The 21,675-nt window shown below is 51.4% G+C and overlaps 8 protein-coding genes across 8 annotated transcripts; 4 read left to right on the forward strand and 4 right to left on the reverse strand.

Annotated features, from left to right (window-relative positions):
• Positions 1–2,660: 2,660 nt before the first annotated feature.
• APUU_30870S (putative cyclin-like protein (Clg1)) lies at positions 2,661–4,076 on the forward strand (the record flags this gene model as incomplete). Its single annotated transcript, XM_041702011.1, has 2 exons — positions 2,661–3,148; positions 3,203–4,076. The coding sequence occupies 2 exons, from the start codon at positions 2,661–2,663 to the stop codon at positions 4,074–4,076; spliced, it is 1,362 nt and encodes a 453-aa protein (XP_041554839.1).
• A 1,417-nt stretch (positions 4,077–5,493) lies between these two features.
• On the reverse strand, positions 5,494–7,261 carry APUU_30871A (acid phosphatase DET1; the record flags this gene model as incomplete). The annotated part of the gene is made up of 2 exons (XM_041702012.1): positions 5,494–7,194; positions 7,247–7,261. 2 exons carry the CDS (start codon positions 7,259–7,261, stop codon positions 5,494–5,496), a joined length of 1,716 nt encoding a protein of 571 aa, XP_041554840.1.
• Positions 7,262–7,613: 352 nt separating this feature from the next.
• On the forward strand, positions 7,614–9,080 carry APUU_30872S (Dor1-like family protein; the record flags this gene model as incomplete). The annotated part of the gene is made up of 1 exon (XM_041702013.1): positions 7,614–9,080. One exon carries the CDS (start codon positions 7,614–7,616, stop codon positions 9,078–9,080), a length of 1,467 nt encoding a protein of 488 aa, XP_041554841.1.
• A 900-nt stretch (positions 9,081–9,980) lies between these two features.
• APUU_30873S (uncharacterized protein) lies at positions 9,981–11,318 on the forward strand (the record flags this gene model as incomplete). Its single annotated transcript, XM_041702014.1, has 1 exon — positions 9,981–11,318. The coding sequence occupies one exon, from the start codon at positions 9,981–9,983 to the stop codon at positions 11,316–11,318; it is 1,338 nt and encodes a 445-aa protein (XP_041554842.1).
• Positions 11,319–12,080: 762 nt separating this feature from the next.
• Positions 12,081–13,595, forward strand: APUU_30874S (putative cyclin; the record flags this gene model as incomplete). The annotated part of the gene is made up of 1 exon (XM_041702015.1): positions 12,081–13,595. One exon carries the CDS (start codon positions 12,081–12,083, stop codon positions 13,593–13,595), a length of 1,515 nt encoding a protein of 504 aa, XP_041554843.1.
• Positions 13,596–14,405: 810 nt separating this feature from the next.
• On the reverse strand, positions 14,406–16,238 carry PSK1 (AGC family serine/threonine-protein kinase; the record flags this gene model as incomplete). The annotated part of the gene is made up of 1 exon (XM_041702016.1): positions 14,406–16,238. One exon carries the CDS (start codon positions 16,236–16,238, stop codon positions 14,406–14,408), a length of 1,833 nt encoding a protein of 610 aa, XP_041554844.1.
• A 902-nt stretch (positions 16,239–17,140) lies between these two features.
• APUU_30876A (dihydroneopterin aldolase) lies at positions 17,141–18,287 on the reverse strand (the record flags this gene model as incomplete). Its single annotated transcript, XM_041702017.1, has 2 exons — positions 17,141–17,326; positions 17,391–18,287. The coding sequence occupies 2 exons, from the start codon at positions 18,285–18,287 to the stop codon at positions 17,141–17,143; spliced, it is 1,083 nt and encodes a 360-aa protein (XP_041554845.1).
• A 787-nt stretch (positions 18,288–19,074) lies between these two features.
• Positions 19,075–20,953, reverse strand: APUU_30877A (putative pre-RNA splicing factor Srp2; the record flags this gene model as incomplete). Its single annotated transcript, XM_041702019.1, has 7 exons — positions 19,075–19,440; positions 19,502–19,598; positions 19,655–19,728; positions 20,128–20,288; positions 20,346–20,351; positions 20,408–20,536; positions 20,902–20,953. 7 exons carry the CDS (start codon positions 20,951–20,953, stop codon positions 19,075–19,077), a joined length of 885 nt encoding a protein of 294 aa, XP_041554846.1.
• Positions 20,954–21,675: the final 722 nt, after the last annotated feature.

Genomic DNA, 21,675 nt, shown 5'->3' on the forward strand with positions numbered 1-21,675 from the left:
AGTGATAGGTGTATTTCAGGGCTGTCGATGTTGTCACTGGATGAGATCATGAGGGTTATGCCTGGGCCTGACAGAGAGTGAGACTGTCTGTAACAAGTCGGGAATACTCTGCTATACTCCATCCAGCGATATGCATCGGGCAGCGAACTCCCCCTCCTTGTTCTCCGTCCCCCACTTCGTCTGCTTCGTCTTCTTCTTCCGGTCGGATTAAACAGGAAGAGAATTGGAAGAATCTGGAATAATATGAATAATGATGATACCCGTGCACTAACTAGTAATAGGCAACGACGGAGTTACGGAGGACTTATTACTGGAATTCAGTCCATGCGAGCGTGATTGGATGCTGCAGCTGCAGCTGTGAGTCAGATGGATGGAGATTCAAGGTTGGAACTTGGACAGCCGAGTGAGAGTACGAGTCTGACCGAAACCCTGGCCGAGGATAGCCATCTTCGTTGTTGACGAGGCAGAAGTTGAGCAACTGTGACATCGTTCTTAGTTCTACTCTTTCTCTACTACGGTGTCTGTCTCGGCTATGCTGGAATGAGGCTGTTCGCCACCACCACCACAGGCCTGCAGTTCAGATTTAAATGGTGTCATGACTGGTGCGCCGCCCTGATATCATGCCAGGATAGCTCAGGCACTGATTTGACGATGTTGGCTCGCCACTTCAATTTAGATTGAAGACTGAAGACTCAAATTCTTCACAAGATTATTAATGCCCTGACGTATCTTGTCCCAATGCGGAATAGATTAAAGGCTCGCACGGCTGCTGTTCACACGGGTGCACGTCCCAGTCAGTCCCAGTCAGTCCCACAGTCCCGACCCCCAGCGTCTCTTCCAGTCTTCCTCCTTCATGCCGGCCTGTTTCTCCACCATCTGATTGGGTGCATTGGAATTATTGTCCAGGCAGTGTCAGGACTCAGTGAGACTCGTGTTGGGACCCGTTGCACCTCATTTGCCAGGCGCCCGTCTTCAGAATTCAGACTGCCCAGCTGTTCTATTCTTGTTCTCTTTGGGCGAGTTTCAAGCTCCTGATTTATAATTATTGCTGGACGGATAGTCTGGGGCATTCCCCCCCCATTATAATTGAAGATTAATTTTCGTTATTTTTTTTTTTTTTTTTTTTTTTTTTGATTAAATTTTCCCGCGTCGAGTCACTGCACTGTCTCAGGGGGGCGATGGAGACAGACCGTGACCGACTCGGGACTCGACTACAGGCGACTAACCCCAGTCAGGGCGCGACCCCTAACATTAGTCACCCCATTAAGTCAATCCAAGTCACTCTGGGCGACGGCCGGGGACTTCTGTAATTTTTCTGGCGTTTCTGGCGTTCCTCGTGAGGAAGCGATGGAGCCTGTGTGCTGTTAACTTGGCCAGTCTGGCCAGCGCCAGCGGTCGTAGTGGGAGTGGGAAGCCCCATCCGTTTCCACGGTTGGCTGTGTTCTGGCCGTTGCGAAGAATCTCCCAACAGCCCCGTCGATCAGGATTCAGGAATTTTCTACGGTGTGCTCAACTCCTTTTCCTGGGCGCCATGATCCCACGATCTGGTAACGAGGGCTTCGCTTGATTAATTAACTTGAAATTGATGATGAATTTCGGGACTTGCTGCCTCCTGAGGACCAGCCCGTATTAGATTACAGTATCGTTACCGCAGGCATTCAGTGCATGCTCCAGAGTAGAAACAGTTTCGTAATCCGTTCCCTTTTCTTTCCGGTGGCCGGCGATAAAAATAAAATTTGCTAGCTGCGGATGACACTTGAGTTTTACCAAAATTACCAATACCACGCAGTTTACCAGCTTTACCGCCGTGACCACACCAGTTCCGCTGGTCAGCCTCCACAACACCACCGCTGGTCTCTGCGCTCCCGGTGATCTTGACGCTCTCCTTCTCTTCTCTTTCCTTTCTCTCTCTCTCCGTGTCTCCCTCCTCCATCCCCCTCTTCTCTCTATCCTTTTCTCTCTTGTGAAACCCTCTCTCCTCCTACCTTTCGCCCTGTTTGTTCGCTTTGCTCTTGCTCCCCTCGACTTTGTCTTGCAACGAGCTTTTCACTAAGTGTCGTTGTTACTGTGGACTACCGGCCGGCAATTTGACGCGAGACAATCTTGTTTTTCCCGTGAAGGAATCCAACGTTTACTCGCCCTCTCACCCCAAAACCCGCGTCCACGATCCTCTCTGTCCTCCTTGCAATTGCTCTGGCAATTAAGACCTCGCTTCTGGTACTTTAAAAAAAAAGTTCGCCCGTGTCCGCCTTTCGCCTCCCGTAACTATACCGGCACGCCTCAGAGACCAGACTCGCCACAGAGAAGGAACAACCCCGGAAAACGCCAGTTGCGACCGCTCATTTCGCTCTCTTTGTGTTTCCTTTCCGCTTGTGTTTCCAAATTGTGTTGTTGATTTGTCGCCTGATGTTTTTCAATTAAGAGACATCTACTGCACATAATACTGAGCCGCGGCTCGTTGAGCAACGCTCTTCCTCCCCCAGATCAGGGTGTGGCGGACGTGTAGACGGTTCGTATCTTGATTTTTTTACTTCTCGAACATTGTGAAGACAACTTTGGAATCGGCTTGCTGACTTTGGCTGTCCTTTTCTGCGGTTTAGCATTCACAAACCGTCTACCGCCCCGTCCCTGGACTGGTTTCCTCTCCTCTTCTCTTCGCTATGCCATCTTTCTACAACACTGGCCTTCCGGCCTTTCCCCTTACCCCCCCTCATATCACCGGTGCCGGCAGGATGGAGAACGAGCCCCCGTTCTACGTCCTTGGTCACTCGGCCGCCTTCCCGCCCCGTTACTCCCAGAACGGCTGTGAATTCATCGAACAATACTCCCAGCAGTCATCTTGCTACGGCAAGCCCCCGATGAACCACCAACAGCCAATGCCTTCGATGCGTACAGGGAGAGACATGACCGCGTTAAGTCAACCCATGTTCGGTCCCATGCACGCTGCCAATGTACTGCCCCCAATCCGCAACAACGTCCAGTTGCCCCCGATGGACCGTGCCGTTCCTCCGCAGTATCGCCGAAAAGAGCCGATCGCCCAACCCGAGCAGCCCCGAAAAGAAGAGAAGGCTACCGGAGGCGTTGCCGCTTACCTAGACTATGAGATGGAACAGATGGCCGACTTCGTGGCTGAGATGGCCCAGGGAATGTATGAGTTGTACATCACCAGAATCAACCTATCTGATATTGACTTCGCGCGAAGCGTCTACCCAGGATCATCTGTGCCCCCGCAGTTCCGGAAATACGTTCTTCAAATTCTGTCGTCGACTCGTCTCCCAAGCGCTACCATCCTCTTGGGTCTTTACTACCTCTCTTGTCGGATGCGTATGCTTTCTTCCGCCAAGGTTTACACCGCCGGCAGTGGCCAGGTTTACCGCATGCTTACGGTCGCTTTGCTTCTGGGAAGCAAGTTCTTGGATGATAACACTTTCCAGAACAAATCCTGGGCCGAAGTTAGCAATATTCCTGTGAGTGAGTTGAACTCCATGGAGCTCGAATGGCTCTTTGCCTTCGAATGGAAGATCCACGATCGCATCTATGACAAACAGGATGGGTTCAAGTCGTGGCGCTCTCACTGGGAGAAGTGGTGTACCAAGTCTTCCCTCAAAACTCAAGAGCCTCGACACACCCTCGCTCCGATTAACACCAACATCTCTCGAAGCAACCGGGTTTCGAAGCCTCTTCTCTCTCCTGAAGGTCCAATTCCTCCGCAGTACCAGCGGAGCACACAGTACGAAAACTCTTGGCTCAACCCAGCAGCTTCAGAGTATTCGCCGCCTTCTGCCCCTCACAGCGGCCCGACCACTCCGGACTACTACTCCGTGGGCCCGTGGGCGTACTCGAACCCTCCACCACCATACTCGAGCACCTGGATGCCTCAGCAACAGTATCTACCACCGCCGCGATCACAGCCGCCATCCTACCACCACACTCCGTCTTACGGGTTCCCCTACCCGCACGGTGGTTGGGCAACCGGCCATGGCTCATCGTGTGGTTGCCCATATTGCGCTAAGAGCATGGAACACTACATGTGCGCCAATCTAGTCGGCTCGATGCAACCCATCCTCGCGGCTTGATCGCCGCTTGACCAACGTTACGCTGCATACGTCAATTTGCTGTTGTCCGCTTTTTTTTTTCTCATGTTCTATTTAGAATCTGCCCTCCTTTCGACTTCTTTTTTTTTTCTGATACCGTTCGATGATACCGCATTACCCTTTTTAGTTCCATTTGCGATGACATTCCGGCCTCTTCGGTTTCGGTTACATGTTGAAAAAGTACCCTGGTTATCTGTCTCTTGGTCCGCCCGAACGAAAAATCGAAAATCAGAAAAAAGTGTCAAGCAGCGCTTTAGAACGACTATCAACCATACCTTCTGTTCTAAGCCCATGCATGCATTTACGATCTGACACCTTTTTCCGCTTATATCCCATTTGATACTTTTTTTCGTTTTTTGAAAGATCTCGTCAAGCCAAAAAAAAAGTACCGAGATCCCCCAGGGGCTTCTCTTGGTCTTGGAGTTGAGAAGTCACGATAATCATGATTTTCATTCATCCCTTGTTCTCTGCTAATGCCCCTGTTTACTTTCCGATCTTGATCTGCGCTTCTTATTTTCGTTCCAATTTTTTCTTTCTTCCTATCTCTGGATTTGGGCATTTCACTGGCAGATGTTACTCATAGATCGATTCACTTCCCTATTATAAACTCCATTCCCCATTTGCCCGGCGTTGCTTTTCCTCTCATTTTTGCGCTTTGCATTGCCGTATCGTCTTTCGGTTGGCTGATATCCCCTTTCTTTCTACTCTCAACCGATCGTGATTACGCTTTAACGCTGCATATGCTCCAAACCTTCCACGTTCAATTTCTTCTGGGATTTGGGCAGATCGGAGACGGAGACCTTTCTTGGTGGTACTCTTTTCAATTCGTTTCGTATTTTTTTCTTCTCGACGACCCTTGATGCACGTTTTGTCATATTGGTTTATCTTCCGACAACCACAAAAAAAGTGATACTCCCCTATTCCCGGCTGCTCTGCAATATTCCCCTGTTTCTGTATTTCTCTTCTCGACAGTGATTTCATTCACCATGTTGTCTTTTTTTTTTTTTTTTCTTTTTCATCTTGTTCCCAATTCCGTGCCGAATTGGGATGTAAGTTAACTACAACCTTGACCGAATTAAGATGATGGGGAATCTGAAATCCTCAGACCCCGCGGATTCCACTCTCAAATTTCTTGAAGAACGTATAATAAATAATATTACACCCATTTATTTTATGTCTCGGTGTCCACGTAGGTCCAAGGCTGTCCAGCCTACTATCAAAACGACTTACAAGTTATGTCTCTAGATCTTCGTCCCCAGTGTTTGGTATCATCTACATCTACCATATCCATTTATCAAGTTTACCTCGCAAAGAAGAGTAAGAATATTGAATAGCAGGGTATCCTATACATCGTATCGTCTAGTCATGGTAGGTATAGTAGGTAACTATAGTAATCAAATCAATAAATGCTCCCTTGAATACTTTGGTCTTCTTTTCGCGCTTCCTCGATGCTCGTTTCGGGTTCGAGTTCGGTTTCATTCCTGCGTTCTGTTTTGCGGTCGTTCTCGGTTTCCTTTTCCGACTTGTCCTGGTCTTGGATTGAAGTTTGTTCGCTGGACTGTTGCTGTTTTGTATGCTCTGGTGAGCTGTCGGTCTCGTCGGTGTCTGGGATAGTGTGGGTGGATTTCTTAGGTGTTGATGCATCCTGGGGGTGGGGTTGGATTTGCGGCTGCGGTTGATTTTGCGTATGCCGATGATGCGAGGACCTTGTTCGTCGGAGTTTGGGCGTCTGTCGCCCGCTCCCTTCGTCGTCGCCGTCATTGTCGAGGTCATGGGATGCACGCGGATTATGCCGCTTGAGGCCGGCGCGAGGGAGTTCAGGCTGCTGCTGCTGCTGCTTGTTTTCGGAATCATGGATGTGGTGCCGGTGGTGGTGATGATGATTGTCGTGCTCGTCTTCTGAGGCCGCGACGCTGTTAGCGCCGCTGAGGGTTCCGCCGCCGTCGCGGCCGACGAGGTGGATGAGGTTGTAGTTTAGGTGTGGTGCGTGGAGGAGGTGGTCTTCGCCGCTGTCGCGGTGGGTGAAGTTGGGACGTTTAGGGAATAATGGGCTTTTAATGGGTTTGGGAGAGAGGGAGGGGTGGTAATGCGGTTTTGAAGGAAGGGGTTTTAACGGCATTTCGTCGCCCAAGCGGTCGCCGATGGCAGGTTCCGGTGCTGTTATTGTTCGTCCTTCATTCACGGTATTGGTGGTTTCCTGGCTGGTGTCCTGGGTTGAGCTGTGGTTGTGTTGGCTCTCTTGTTCTTTGCGTTGATCGCCGTGTGCTCGAGATGACCGCTGGGAGCCTTTTCTGTAAACGCCGTGACTGCATCCATCGGGGCATCCACCCCATTTGCGCCGTATTGGAACTAGTGCTTCTGATAGTGTTGGGTTTGCTGGCCCAAGACCCTTTGCGGCGCGCTCTCGATGATGCTCCAACTCTTTCTCCCTTTTCAATTCTGACCATGTGCGAAGTTGGTTTTGTAAAGCGTACTTGCCACTGTCCTCGTTGAGCTTCATGATTACGAACTCGCAGTGGTTGATGTTTCGGAGATCCTCAAAGTACTCGACGCTCCAGTGGTACCATTTCATAAGGAAAACCCTAGTCATGAGTCCATGTGTAACAAGGACGCAAACACTTGCAAAGTCCTGCTCCCCGAATAGCCGCCACATCGACTCATTGAACCCACTTACCCGATCGTACGCATCCGCAGCAGATTCACCGTTCGGAATTCGATAGAAAAAATGCCCATAGTCCGCTCTTTCCAGCCACATGCGTTCCATTTCCGCCGAGCATGGCTGGAAGTTACCAAAATCTTGCTCGCGCAGGCGAGGCTCCTCATATACCGTGATGGTATGCCTCGGGAAAGGTGACGGAGACGGCGTATCAGTCGTAAGGGACTGGAGGATGCCTTCGGTGGTCTCACGGGTGCGACGGTATGGAGAAGTGAAGAAATGGATTTTATCGTCTGGTCGTAGGAGTGAACGTAGTCTAGTTCCTGCCTCTTGTGCCTGACGGTGTCCCTCGGGCGTGAGTTTTACCCTGTGATCGGGGATTGTTTGGTGGATCTCGCGGTTCTTGTTTCCTTCCGACTGGGCATGGCGGATCAAAATGATCATCTATGAGAGGTGAGAATTATGGATATTTGTATGTATATGTCGGGAAGCTTACCCGCGGTTTGCCCATGGTGAAAAAGGCGGGGTGGTGGTAGGTCAGAAAAGAATGCAATACAATGATAATATGTGACCCTATCCCTCAAATAGTTTGTACCAAACGCCTCAAGATAATGGAGATTCCTGGAGAGGAAAAGAAAGAGTTGACGGGGGATACCAGGAAATGAAGAATTGGGAGGGGAGGATGGCGAATCTTGGGCCTCGATTGCTTCCCCGGAGGCTGCGGTTGTTGCCGCTTCGGCCACCGTACTGCTCTATCACCATCAATCAACGAGCGTCCTTTTGTCATATCCCATCATAATTGACCATCTCTTCTGTTAAACCAAATAAAGTGGCTTATTTGGATCCTATCAGAGACAGAAAACATGGCCGACCACCTGTACGATCTGCTCGCCCCCCATATACCGCCAACCGAGACGAATCTGTCTCAGGATCCGACCACGATTCAGTATCTCGGTCGACTGCCTACACTCCCCCTACAGGCCCTGCAGACGACAGAACCGCAGTCACTCACGCAATCAGCACATTCGACTCTTCTTTCTCTTCAAGCGCTATCCAACCGGTCTCACAAAACCTTCATCACTTCCGCGGACAGCTTATCCAACCTCCATTCATCCATCCCCAACTTAACCCGTCAGGCACAGGAGTTGCGCGATGGCATTCCAAAACTCGACGAGGAGGCGGTGCGGTTTTCCTCTAAATACAGCCGAGCAGCAGGTAATGCCACTCTCGAACAGCGGAAGAAGGTCATGCGACTCTCACGGAACGTGGACCGCATCTCAGATATATTAGAATTGCCCACATTGCTCGCAACAGCAGTGTCCTCGGCCGCTGCCAACTCGGGATACACAGGAACTTCATTCTCTACGACATATTCAGCGGCACTAGATCTATACGCTCACATTAAGAGACTGCAGACGTTGTACCCCGATTCTCCCTTGGTGAAGGACGTGGCCTTACAGGCTGAGGATGCGATGAAAGATATGACCTCGAATCTTATTACGGCTCTCCGTGCGCAGAATCTTCGACTTGCGGCAGCCATGCGGACTGTTGGTTGGCTACGAAGAGTAGCTCCTGAACTTGATGCAAATTACGGTGCTGGCGGAGCTAGTAATGGAGGGGGTTCGCTTGGTGCTTTATTCCTTATCTGTCGTCTAGCGAATCTTGTCTCTACGCTGGAGGCACTAGATCCCCTCCGGGAACTCGCAGATCAGGAATCACAGCGCAGGACGCGAAGCTCAGAGCAGAAAGCTGGAAGTGGTTCATGGGCCGAAGGTCACCAGACAGAAAAGTATTTGAAACGGTACATTGAAATATTCCGCGAGCAAAGCTTCGCTATTGTTTCTTTATATAAGAACATATTTTCGCCCGACCAGTCGGAGACTGATACGACTATTTCCGGCTTACGAGGAATCGATGCGCGAACAAAGACGGCGCAGTCCTCCGTGACGGATCGCAAACCTGATGCGTTCCAAAACCTTCCGCCTCCTCTTGCAACCTTCCCGACCCATCTAGTTCAACTATTAACGGATACTCTGCGCACGTATCTCCCAAACATTCAAGATAAGACTGCCCGCGAAAGTCTCCTGACTCAGGTGCTCTACTGTGCTGCTAGTCTAGGCCGCCTAGGAGGTGATTTCAGCATGATATTAACCGAACTGGGCGACGATGAGGATGAGGAAACTGAGGAATTGGCCTATGAATGGGAAGAGGTAATGCGAAAGCATCGTGCATTAGCTGGACGTCTTGAGCAGCTCACTGGGGCAAATCCAACGAGTCCTACAGGGTCCTCGAAAGGAACCTTGCAGGCAACATCCCCAGCTGCCGCATAGACAACCATTCGGAGGAATTGTCTTGATTCAAACTGGATTCTGTATTCCAAACACTTCCTTACCGGCAAAAACTGTTGTCTCCACGTGCTGTCCATACCCCCGACAGTCTTTAGTGCTCGACTTCAGCTCCCGGTATTAACAGGCCCCAGGCTCATTTTAAAGATGACGAATCCATGGGCTGATCTAGGCGACCAAAGTTTCAACGGTACGGCAGATCCACGGGATTCGGGCCAGGAGATGACTGCAGGTGGGCTTGGAGGCTCAGCGCCAACGAGGCTGTGGTCAGCCCATATAAACCCTGCCACAGTACATTGACCGCTTGAGAGTTCGCACAAGCAGGTTTACTGATACTTGGAGCTGGCGTGAGGGCAGGCATTTCCCATGGATGCCTCTGTAACTGTGTAAATATTAATAATATCTACTCAATAGTAATGTGCATAACTGAGAGAATAAACTAAGGCTAGCCTTATTTGGCAATTCCCCCGTACGGTAATTTTGGTAACATTACGGCATCGTCCGACAATGAAACGGCTCTCTTCGATTGACGCCGGGACCGTCACCGTCATCTGCAAGTTATCTCTCACAAGTCTCAAACTCAGCTCCTTCCCAACCCTTTCTTGTTTATCCTGTCTATTTATGTCATGTTGAATATTTTGGCTGTCTTTGTTTCTGTCCTTCACTCTTCATTCAACTCGTCCAATCCGCCTCTTGTGTGACTTTCTCCCTTGTTGTACTGTTCCACCACATCTCCCTCTCCGTCTTACCAGTAATGCGAATCTTCACTCGCAGCCTATAAAGGGGTCGGTATTTATTTTACTATACTATATATCATTTCTCTTCTATATAATTTCTATATTTTTGTCCATACCTTGTTGTCCGAAGTGTTGACATCCAGTCCCGATGGCGGCCTCCACCCTCTCAACTGGCGGGATGATCGATCCCACCAAGCAAGCCGAATATCCCATCATCCTGGGTGACCGACTGGCAGGAAAAATCGACAAATCTCACTCACAGTTAATAAACGTCCAATATAATTACAAGACCAAGGCGGCGACTTCTCAGCAGCGGTCTGTTATCACCAAATCCCCACACTCTCGGGACCACTTCAACCTGAAGATTACCGATAAAGCTCCGAACGCGGAGCAGAATGCCTTGACCTACACCTACCAAGGCAGCGTGGATCCAGCACAGAGCGTCTCAGAATCAGGGCGCCATAAACTTGCGCTTGTATTTGACGCGACAAAGAAGGCCTTTGTGCTGGAGCCTATTGCTACCCAGCTCAACTTCAATCTTCGCTCAGCCCCGGCCAAAACACAGAAGCAAGTCATTCAACAGTACCCCCAACTCAGGACCTTACAAGAGGATGAGCATACCTCTGGAGATGATCGCGGGTCGGATCAGGCGAGCGGAAATGACGATGGGCCGGCCGACGACGACAATCCCTACGATTACCGCCACTTCCTCCCCAAGGAAACGGATCATTTAGACGACGCCAAGTCGGGCTCAGGAGATGCGACGCCGGAACCATATACCAGCACGAGCAAGGTGCCGACTCCGCAGATACCGGCGGACAAACTTGCCCCAAGCCCACGGCCTCGCCCTAAGGCCCAGACGAACCCCCTCCGCCAGAAGAAGCCGGCAGCGGATACTCCGCGGGCGAGTAAACCGGCTCCTGTAAAAGCGCGCGCGAAATCACCTGCTAGAGTGGCCGAAAAAGAGGAGGATAATAATAGAAATAAAGGGGGAGAGGAACATGAAGCGGATGAGATTGTCTTCGAATCATCCAAATCCTCGCCTTCAGAGACAGGGACAGCTGCAGTCTCGTCACAGAAAACCGTCGCATCACCTGCGTCCAATATCATCATTGACGGCGATCTCATTATTGATATGGGATCTCCACCTCCTGCTCGCCCATTCAAAGTTAATCCCGCTCATTTCTCGTCAAATAACACACCGGCGAACGATGAACATGAAGAAGACGGTTACGAGGACATCGAGGATCTGCGATTGCCTTCGCCAGTTCCAGCAGCCCAAAGGTCGGAGCCCATTCCAGATATCCAAGTCGAGGGCGATAACAACAGGGGTCAAGAGGAGGCGGAAGATGAAGATGACCTGTTGGCTGCAGAGATGGAGGCTGCGTTTGAGGAAGAAGCCCGAAGCCAACAGTCCCAGGCGCAGATCCCATCGCAGCAGTATGTTCCCAGTGATGATGAAAGCGAAGTCAGTGAGGAGGAATGATCTGGCATATGCTTCGTATCTATTTGTTTTCTGGCTTTTTGTTTGTCATTCGTTCTAGCGGTTCAAGGGAATTTGTATGACGGCGTTGTCTCCATCTACGCATTGGCAAATGATTGGCGTTTGGAACAGAGGAATTTCACAACGATACCACCTTAATCCTCTTGATAATTTACACAGTACATTCTATTCGAATGGCAGCATCAGAATCATTCCTCTCTTTTTGTAGTGTTAGTGTAGCTTCAAGTTGTATAAATATAAGGAGCCGGGGCCGGAGAAACCCGAGCTCCGGGTCGATGAGCAGCCATTGCCGTTCAGATCTTCAACACATCGGAGAAGTTCAGAGCCCACACAACACCAACAGAGAAGGCGAAATTGGAAACCAGAGACCGGAAACGCAAGATCAGGGAACCGACATCGCTTCTCTCTATACACCGCGATCCTTGGGTACCTGCTTAACCCGCGTCTGCAAATCCGCCCTCACGTCGAACCCTCATCTCGCGGAACACAGGGCACTTGCCGCGATTGTCCCGATTCACGATGCGATGAACACTGACTGTGGCCGATCCTTTGGACATTAGTGTTTGCTCAGTTGATTCCCACCTTTTGAAGGGGATTCAGACCCAACGGAATTTTGCCGGTACTGCGTTTGATTCACGCACCCTCAGCCTTGATCAATTCCGTCCCATACTATTCCGAATCCGCGCCTCTAACCTCGGGGTTTGAACATTGACAACAATAACGACTCTCGTACGATAATCCTCGATGGCTTCCCAACCTCCCGTCAAGCGTCTTCCCCCAGCGCCCTCAAATCCGGTCCTCCTCGCGGTTCAAGCACAATGGCTCTTTACGGAGGAAGAGCTTTCCCGCTCCCCGTCGCAGCGCGAGGGAATGAGTATGGACACAGAGCTCTTGCACCGGAGCAAAGGGGTCAACTTCATTACTCAAGTCGGGATCATGTTGAAGCTTCCCCAGCCCACGCTCGCGACAGCCGCGGTCTACCTGCATCGCTTCTTCATGCGCTATGTCATGTCTGAGAGGCCGGATCGACCGGGAATTCATGCTTACCCGATCGCGGCGACATCCTTGTTCTTAGCTACAAAGGTAGAGGAAAATGTCCGGAGGATGAAGGAGCTGGTGGTGGCTTGCTGTCGTGTCGCACAAAAGAACCCCAATCTCGTCGTGGATGAGCAGAACAAGGAATTTTGGAAATGGCGCGATACCATTCTACACCATGAGGACATCCTGCTTGAAGCCCTATGCTTTGATTTGCAGCTCGAGCAGCCGTATAGGATACTGTATGAGTTCATCTGCTATTTTGGCGTCAACGATAACAAGCATGTCCGCAATTCGTCATGGGCCTTCCTCAACGACTCAATGTACACGGTTCTCTGTCTTCAGTTCCCTGCTCGTGTTATCGCCGCTGCCGCCTTCTATGCTGCAATAAATCACTGTGATATCGCTTTTGAGGATGATGAACTTGGTCGACCGTGGTGGGAGCAGATCGATGTTGATTTAGTGGATATTCGTCGTGCGTGCAGCAGGATGGCAGACCTGTACGAAAGCAATGCACAACACAACAAGCACAGCCAGTACTACCCGAGTATCTCATCCTCGTTCGGCGAAGGCAGCGAAAAGTCTAGAATTCCGCGTCCCGGCGGCTCGCTCGAGGCGCCAGACCCGCCGTCAAGAAAGCGCTCGCGAGAGCCAGAAGATGGTTTCCATTATAATCACACACCGCAAGATACTGCGTCTCCGAAACCAGGCGAGCCATCTCAGAACGGGAGACACTCACCAAAACGTCCACGGGTAAATTCAGAGGCAGAGCACCCTCGCTCCACCGCGGGATCATTTGAAGGAACAGCGCCACCTCCCTCCTCATCATCATCCTTCTCCCATGACCGCCCACCAAACGGCCATAACGCCCAACAACATCATCGTCACCCACATCCACTACCACGCACACCACACACAGCTCTTCCGCCCCGCCAAAACAGCGAAACCCAAAACGTCGACCCCATCCAGCAACGCATTGATGAAATTGTCCAGAAAAACTCTGCCACACCCCCAAAACACTCCTCCAAACGCGTGCCAGATGGCCGGCATCGGGAGCAAGAAGATGAGGACCCCAGTTGGAAACGAAGATCCTCATATTCTTCTACCGCGAAGAACGAGCATCTGCCTCCCCCACCCTCAGAGAGTCGCCAACGGCCTCCACCGCCGCCTCCGGAACCAGAGCCGGAAGATGAAGGTGGTGGGAGTGAAGAGGGTGAATTATGATTCACCACTATATCTCAGTTCCAGGCGGGTAACGTGGCATAATCATACCTATTGGATCCAGGCTCGAGGCTAGGAGGACCAGGAATGTGCGCATACATGACACCAGTTACGACAATTTGGGGAACTTTAGGGATCTTTACTCTAAGAAACGGCAACCGGGTACGAAATATGAACTCAGAATATCAGGCAGAGTGCCAGACCAGGGCCAGAGTGAAGACGAAGGTGGAGCTGAAGGCGAGAGTGGGCGGTGCTTGCTGTTCGATGATCGTTACTCATTTATTTTCATTTATTCTATTATTATTCAATAGAGGATGGGCGGGGCATAGCATTCTTATGGCATTCATACTTCCAATACCTGCGATTATGTTGTATATCCCTTTTGCTTTACGTTTTTTTTTTTTCTTTTCTGTTCTTTGCTTTTTTTTATTTTCTTCGTCGCATCTAGCTCGCCTAGCGGAGACTGGATACATCTGGATAATTTAAAATTGACTTGCTCTGGCGGACAGAAAGAATGCAGCTCACTCGGACTGGTTCAATATCATGTATGTATGCGAGAATAAGAATAGTGTCTACAGGCAATTCATGGGAAGAAGGACGAGAAGTAAGTAGATTTGTATTCGATGCGAGACAATTAGCTTTATCCAATCCGTCTTGTCTGCTTCCCTGTCTACCTAGCTTACTCATAAACTTGAAGAACGGACATAGACAAAGAGCCAAAAACCGCACCCAAAACCCGCAACCAAAGACGAGGTATGCCGTGATCGATAGCCCTGACAGCAGGAGCAGCTTATTATATTTGAGGCCCTGTAGTCAATAGCCCGCAGTCAGAGGGTTGTTACCACCCCCAGCTGCGTGATCAAGCAGGCTACTCGGCGCAACAAAGCTGAATCCGCCGAAGGGGTTGCTGTCCTCGTGGCCTGCTGACGCACCCATGGCCATGCCCGAGCGCCGTTGCCCGCTGCTACTACCGTTACGGTGGTGCTGATTGGTGTAGTACTCGCTGAAGAAACTAGGGCCTTCAACGGGGCTCAGTGGGAGAGCGGTGAAGTCGGCCGAGAAGTTCTCTGCGAGGGCCGGGTCTGTGACAACCGGGACGATTGGCGGGGTTAGGACGCGGCGTTCGAGGGCGCGCCAGTCGATCTTGCGGAAGAACCGGTGGGATTTGATCGTCTGGAGGTCCTTGGGCATGTGGTAACCTAGGCGCTTGGATGGTTCCTTGCGGAGAAGGCGGGTGAGGAGGTCCTTTGCGTCTGGGCCTAGGTAGTAGGGTAGGGCGAGTTTCTGCTTGATGATCTTCTCCTGGAGTTTGGCGTGGTTGTTTGCCTTGAAGGGAGGGGAGCCGGTAAGTAGGTCGTATCCCAATGCGCCGAGTGACCACCAGTCGCAGGCTTTGCCGTACGATTTGCCCTGGACTACTTCGGGTGCCATGTATTCAATTGTGCCGAGGGAGGAGTTGCAGCGGTCATCGTCGTCGAGGGCGATTTTGCTGAGGCCGAAGTCGGTCAGAAGGAGGTGGCCTTCATGGTCTAGGAGGCAGTTCTCCGGCTTCAGGTCGCGGTAGATCACGCCGACGTTCTGGTGAAGGTGTTCCAAGGCGAGGACCATCTCCGCCATGTAGAAAGCTGCTGCATCTTCGTCGAACATGCGTTCCATTGCCAGGTGCGTGAAGAGCTCTCCTCCTTGGGCGTACTCGAGGACGAGGTAGAGCCTTTCGTGGTCCTGAAAAGCGTAGAAAAGCTTGACAACGAAGGGGTGTCGGTTCACACTTTCCAGGATAGTGCGTTCGGTCTTGGTTTGTTCAACGAGCTTCTTGTGGACGGTAATCGAGGCCTTCTTGAACTGCTTCTGTGCGTAGAGCTTCCCTGTGAGAGCATGGCGAACGAGCAACACGGTCCCAAAGGAACCCTTTCCTAGGCAGAGCAGAGGCTCAAAGTCGTCCGTCGTCATTTTGCGGCAAAGCTGATTACGAACGTCCTGGGTCTGTAGAACATTCTCAGATAGATCTTCCTGCTTCTTTTCCTCAGCGACAGCATCAGCACTGACGTAGTCCTGGTCCAAAGGCACTTCGTAACAGGTCAAAATTTCAGTCTCGTCGCTGTCGGAATAGACACTAGCGTTGCTAGGCGTTGCCGAGCATAGACCATCAACTTTACGGCGAGGGGCGTTTCCTGACAGGTTCATCGAGTCAAGCTGAAGTCGAAGGGCACTGACACCGCCTCCAGAGGCTGGCTGCAGCATAGGGCTAGTACCATTGCTTCCAACTGGGGCTCGCTGCTGGGAGCTAGGCGCACAAGAGCTTGTAGTCGAAAAATCCGAGTCTTCGTCGCCAGAACCTCGAGGAGTGAATCCATGGACGGTAGAAAGCGCCTGGGCTGCTTGAACTTGGGCCTGGTTCTTCTTTTTCTTGCGTCGGTTGCTTTTCGCGGTCAGCGGGTTCGCATCCAACTTCGGCGCAGGGAACGGGCTGGGCTCGTTGATTGCCGGCCCGGGTTTGCGATCCGGGCTGCGAGAACTCATCCGAAAGCCGGTCGGTTGGGTCGCGGTAGTGTTGAAGTCATCTTCCACTCTCGAGTGGGGTATGTCAGCCTGGGGGCTGAACACGTCGCCCACCGAAAGATCGTCTTGGGTTGTTGTTGGCGACATGTCCGCGTTTCTTTCCCACAATGTCTCAAATTCGTTTCCAAGGTCTATCCCGAACGCGCAAAAAATAAATCTATCGCACTCTCACTGATGCGCCTTCGAAAAGCGCAATCATTAACCAAAGACCAATCACACCTGCTTACCCATGGGTTTGGAAAAGCATCGACTGGCACGAGTCGCGATACCGTATCTAATAAGTCTAACCTCGATCAGCACCCAGGAAGCTAGGCGGGCGGCGTAAGGGGACGTACCTTTCAGGCACAAATGACTAACACTAACTTCCTCCGAGCGCACGACTACTGTAGACCCCAAATTCCTCCTAGCTAAAAAGCCCAAAAAAAGGACAAAGCAGCGTCGAATTTACCGTCCGCCCTTCTTCAGGACGGACGACGGACCGCTACCCAAATCACGTCGTTGAAGGACGACGCTGATAGCAGGGAAGGTGGCACGGATGCTGCGGTTGCAGAAGCCAGGGGACCAGCCAGGGCGAACGATGATGGGGCAGTCAGATCCGGGGATGAAATGGGGGGGTAGCAGCTAGCGGAGCGAGCGAGGTCGAACGAGGATAGCTTGGGCGCAGATAGGTACATAGAGAAATGGGCGAGCGGTATAGTACGGAGATTCAGAGGCAGATCTCGAAGACCGAGACACAGAGTATTTATTTTTCCAGATGAGATAATCCCGGGACAGGGAGGTTGGAAGCAGGAAAGCGAGTGTGGTGAGAAGTTGAAACAGCCCTGCAAAGCACTTGGCTTTAGGTAAAAAAGTTGTGCGTGGCCAATCAGAGCGCGGCCGTGATAATCGCGGCTAGGCCCATTCCGGCTTAACTGCTTCACGTGCCTCGGTCATTGGAGATACGTCACTTGATTTTTGCTACATTTAACAAACTACCAGTATTCAGAAGATCATGTTGACCTCTCAAAGAACGCTTGAGACCGGGTAACTTCCACCCCAGAGGCCTCCACAAATGCCAGCGCGCTCGGTTTTTCAACTCTTACCGTCACTCGCTCATTAGCAAAGTCCACCGTCACAATACGGGCTACAGACGTCGCCAGTGCCTCGACCGTCTGGAATGAAGTCTCTTCCACGCGCTGTAAAACATAATAGTCAGCTTATGGTCATAATATCAGCACAACATAACGGGGATGAACCAACTTCAGCAACAGCCCTCGTCATAGCCTGATACGTATCCACCACAGTCGACCCCCAAGCCAACTGTCCAGGCCCCCTGAATTCTAACGAGATGATCACAGCCTGCTTCTCAACCCGCTCATGCGAGTTTACCCCAAGAATACAGTAGCACCTAATCCCCTCGATCTTGAACTCCTCCTCCAAGACCACAGGACACCGGTCTGATCCACTAGCCAGATCCCCACCAGTCACACCTCCATTTCTATATCCCCACACTGTAGAACTGCGATAGTGAAGCCCATTCTCTGCACGAAGCAACGCCTTCGGCAAATGCAGCCAGACCTCACACTGCCCGTAGACGTCATCAATAGGCCCACCAGACGACGACAACGAGGCCGGGTTATTGTTATTTGGGGCTGCAGGCGCAGGCACAGATGCAGATGCACTGCTTCGCCGCCGAGTCTGATGCACGTGCGCCATCCGCCGTACCCCAGCCGCTGTCTCCTCAAGCAGTCCGAGTGCGCAATTCGCGACAACCCCCGCGGTCAGGCGCACGTCTTCGCCGGCGTCCGCGCCGAGCATCTCCTCGCGCCGGCTTCCCTCGACGCTGATCATGTGGTGGCCTGGAGGCGGGTGAGGGGCTCCGCTGTGCTTGTTACTCGCGGTCATGTTGCGGATATCTTCTTCTAGCCGGCGGGAGAGCTTCCCGTAATCGATGGAGAGGGATACATCGTCGGCATCGGCGGCTGCCACGGCAGAAGAGTAGGAGAGCTTTAGGGATGCAGTGCAGGGCTGGGGTTTACCGGGGCGGTGCCATGGGTCTGGTGCTGCGGGGAGGGGGAGTTGGATGTTGCGGAGGCGGACGCTGTCGAGCACGGAGGGCCTGGAAGGAATGTGGACGTTCACTCGTTGTTCGGCCATTGTGATAGTGTTGGCTAGTTATTTGACTTGTTGGGTGCTGGCTTAGATCGAGAAGCAATTTTTTTTTGGGCAAGCTAAATCCGGGAGTCAGAAATCAGTCAGAAATCAGCTAGGACAACTGTAGTCGAGTCATGGAACTCCGATCAGCGAGGCAAAAATGACGTTTTGATATTCTGAACTCCGTTATGCTTCAATTGATCCGCGAGCTGCTTAACCCCAGCCATCGATAAGCCCGGGCAATTCGTAGCTGGAGCTCTGGAATCTGGATAGCGGGGCTGAATTTAGCGCGGGGTCGGACGAAGTTTTTGGTTCACTCCGAGTCCATGACGTTGCTAATTTCTTACTTTAGGGTCACTAGCTACCAGGGTTACAAAAATATACTACTTGGTATGTTTAATGATCAAGTCAATTAGTTTGCAATACATTATTCCCCAAACGGCCGTGTTCAACTCGTCAATGGCCGTGAGTCCATCAATCATCAAGGCTACTCAGATGACAGTCGTTCGGCCTGCTGCGCCGAGTACCTAGCTGGCCCTGAGAACCAGCAGATAAAATATCATTGCCCATCAATTAGGCTGTGTCTGAGTTACTTTGGTTAAATCTTCCAACAAAATCATTCCCGCCCCGTTAAGAAAAAAGGTATTGGGCTCAAAGCAAAAACAAGCAAGTCGTTCCGTGAACCGGCAAAGAGCAAAACGACGAGGTAAACGTGATCAAATCTCACTTAACGTAAGGGGTATACACCATGCAAGCAACACAAGGGAGAAAGCAAGTTGTGCACGCCTCTTTACCAGTAGCGCCGCTCATACGGGGCGTACTCACCCCGCGGTGGAGTTCGGGGTCGTCCATAAGGTCTTGGGGGAGGAGCATAGGGGTCGTCGTAGCGAGGCGGTGGTGGAACGGCATACGGGTCGTCATAACGACGAGGAGGATAGTCCTCAAGCCTAGCACGAGGTGGAGTACGACGTCCATAACCTTCGGCATAGTAATCTCGGCGAATGGGTATAGGAGACCGTTCACGGAAATGGCCCCGGGGACTGTACCCTCGAGGCACTGAGTATCTGCGGTCATACTCATCCATCGGGGGATAGCCTCGGCGCGGAGACCGGGATCGGTATGGATCACGGTAAGACCTGTCATCATACGGCTGGATCTAAAGGGCGCATTGTAATGAGTATCTCGCTCCAGTTCCTTTGGTACAAGGTTGTCCTTACATCAGGAATACAGGTCACTCTGGAGCCTTTGAAGTCTCGGTTATCGAGCTTCTCGACTGCGGTCTTCAGGTCATTCGCAGTTTCGAATTCAACAAAACTTGAATCGTGTTAACCAGGTTCATCAAGCCTTGGATATATCTAGGTGTAACCCACCCTCTTCCAGGCTCACGGCCGGTCTCTGAATAAACAACGTCTAGGCCAGACTGGCGGGCAAAATCTTTGAGATCCTATAAGTCCATGGTGTAAGTCCCTGTCCAGGCACGAGGAGTATTTCCGGGCAATTTCCAGGTTGTTGTAAGGAAACGAGGGCAAAACAGTCGTGCAAACGCAAGCGAAAAGAAACAATCCAGGAAGAGCAGATCCAAAATGGCTAGCTAATTGGTCCCATCCAAAGTTAGGCGCTGTCCAAATTCCAGGATGCGGTGTGTAACCTGAAATCAAGTTGAATCCTGCAGAGATCCATGTGCTCTGGAGGGGAAGGAATCCAAGCCAGTTGCCTATGGTGGCAGAGGGTTTCCGAACAGGACAAAAGGAAATATACAGCAAGACAATTTGGCAGCCAACGACCGAGTGGTTTTGAGATCCATGGAATCCTGGAGAAGAAAGACTGTGAAAGGGCTGCTAACCTGCCAGCTTGTTTCCGGAAGGCCGGTTATCATCATACGAAAGATTGTGCGGCGAGGACGAGGCACATTAGGGCGGTCCGCGGGAGCTTGGAAAGTCTCCTTGCGACGGGGTCCTCTAGCAAATTGCACAGTGAGGCGCTCTCCTTTGAAGTCGCTACCGTCTGGGTTCTGGTCAACAAAAAATGGATCCTGGAAACCGGTCTATCGATCTCACATACGAAACGCTAGCAGTCAAGTTAGCAAATATTGCCTGATCCAAGCGCAAATAGCGGTATCTTACCAGGGACAATATCTCTTGCATCCATCGCATCTTCGTATTCTATAAATCCGAAGCCATTCATAAGCTTGATCTCCGTGATCTTTCCGGTGCCATGGGTGCTGAAATGTTCTTCGATATCCTGCTTGGTCACTGAATAAAAACGCAATAGCGCAACCAATGCGCCGTGCATATTGTTAGCTCGAGAAGTCTATAATGTAAACGGTCCAGGGGAACAGAAATGTGCTACTGGCACAAATGGACTCCGAAATATACAAGGCACAAACTAAAGGGAAATGGAGGCCCGAGGTTGAGACCGCCCCGTCTGATGCGCAGTCGAACTGGAATGTCGGCGGCAGTTTCAGGTATCGGGGCGCCATTCTGTCAAACTGGACTCAAAGATCCATCGGAGCATCCTGAGTTTGAAGGGAAAGCTGGAACTCGGGGGAATACGGTCCAATTTGGGCTGAAGAGATAGAAAGACCTCTAGGGAGAAATATTTATGGATGCCAGCGTACCATTGCGGGGAAGGTTCCCGAGATAGAGTCGGGTGGAAGAGACTTCAGTCATGGTGGGCGATTCGAGAGTGGAAGATCAACAGCGGCTAACACCAGAGGGCGATCCAAGAGACAGAGTGCTGGCCTGGGAAGCGGCTACTACCCAGAGCGGATCCAGGTCAACCGAGGAGGGCGATAGCTGACGGGGGGGAAAATAGGCCACGGATATCAAGAGATTTGAATTTCCTATGAGAAACACGGGAGTAGTGGTCAGTAGGAGACACGGGCTGCTCCTAAGTTCCGGTGTGCGGTCCAAACGGGTCGAATCAGGAAGAAAAGCCTAGATCCTCAAATGGCTATAACCCACAGGCTATCCGGCGGAGAGAGGCGATGAGATGTAAAAAGATGGACGATGAATACCGAGGGCCGATGATGAAGGACAGAGGGAGAGAGCGGAAGAAGAGGAGGTGAAGAGAGCGTTGAACAGAAGTGAGCGACAAGACGAGCTAAGAGAAGGCTGCAAATCAGAGAGCAGCGTCTTTCGCCTCACTTTGAGCTGGGGGATCCACGTGGCCCCGCTTGATCTGCCTCGCGAGCAGCCTGTCAGCCTGCTTTTTCACAGAAAAACATCAAATCTCGAATGAAGGCTAGAGTTTGTTGTATAGATCTATTTCGAGCTGTATGATCATTGGGAGGGAATGCATGGCAAGGAATGCGAACCACGGTTTATTCCCCCGGTTCCGCTCTCCCCCACGGAACCCAGCTCCATGGCCCCTCAATACGAACGTATACGGA

The sequence above is a fragment of the Aspergillus puulaauensis genome, chromosome 3 (assembly GCF_016861865.1).
Source record: "Aspergillus puulaauensis MK2 DNA, chromosome 3, nearly complete sequence".
NCBI lineage: Eukaryota > Fungi > Ascomycota > Eurotiomycetes > Eurotiales > Aspergillaceae > Aspergillus > Aspergillus puulaauensis.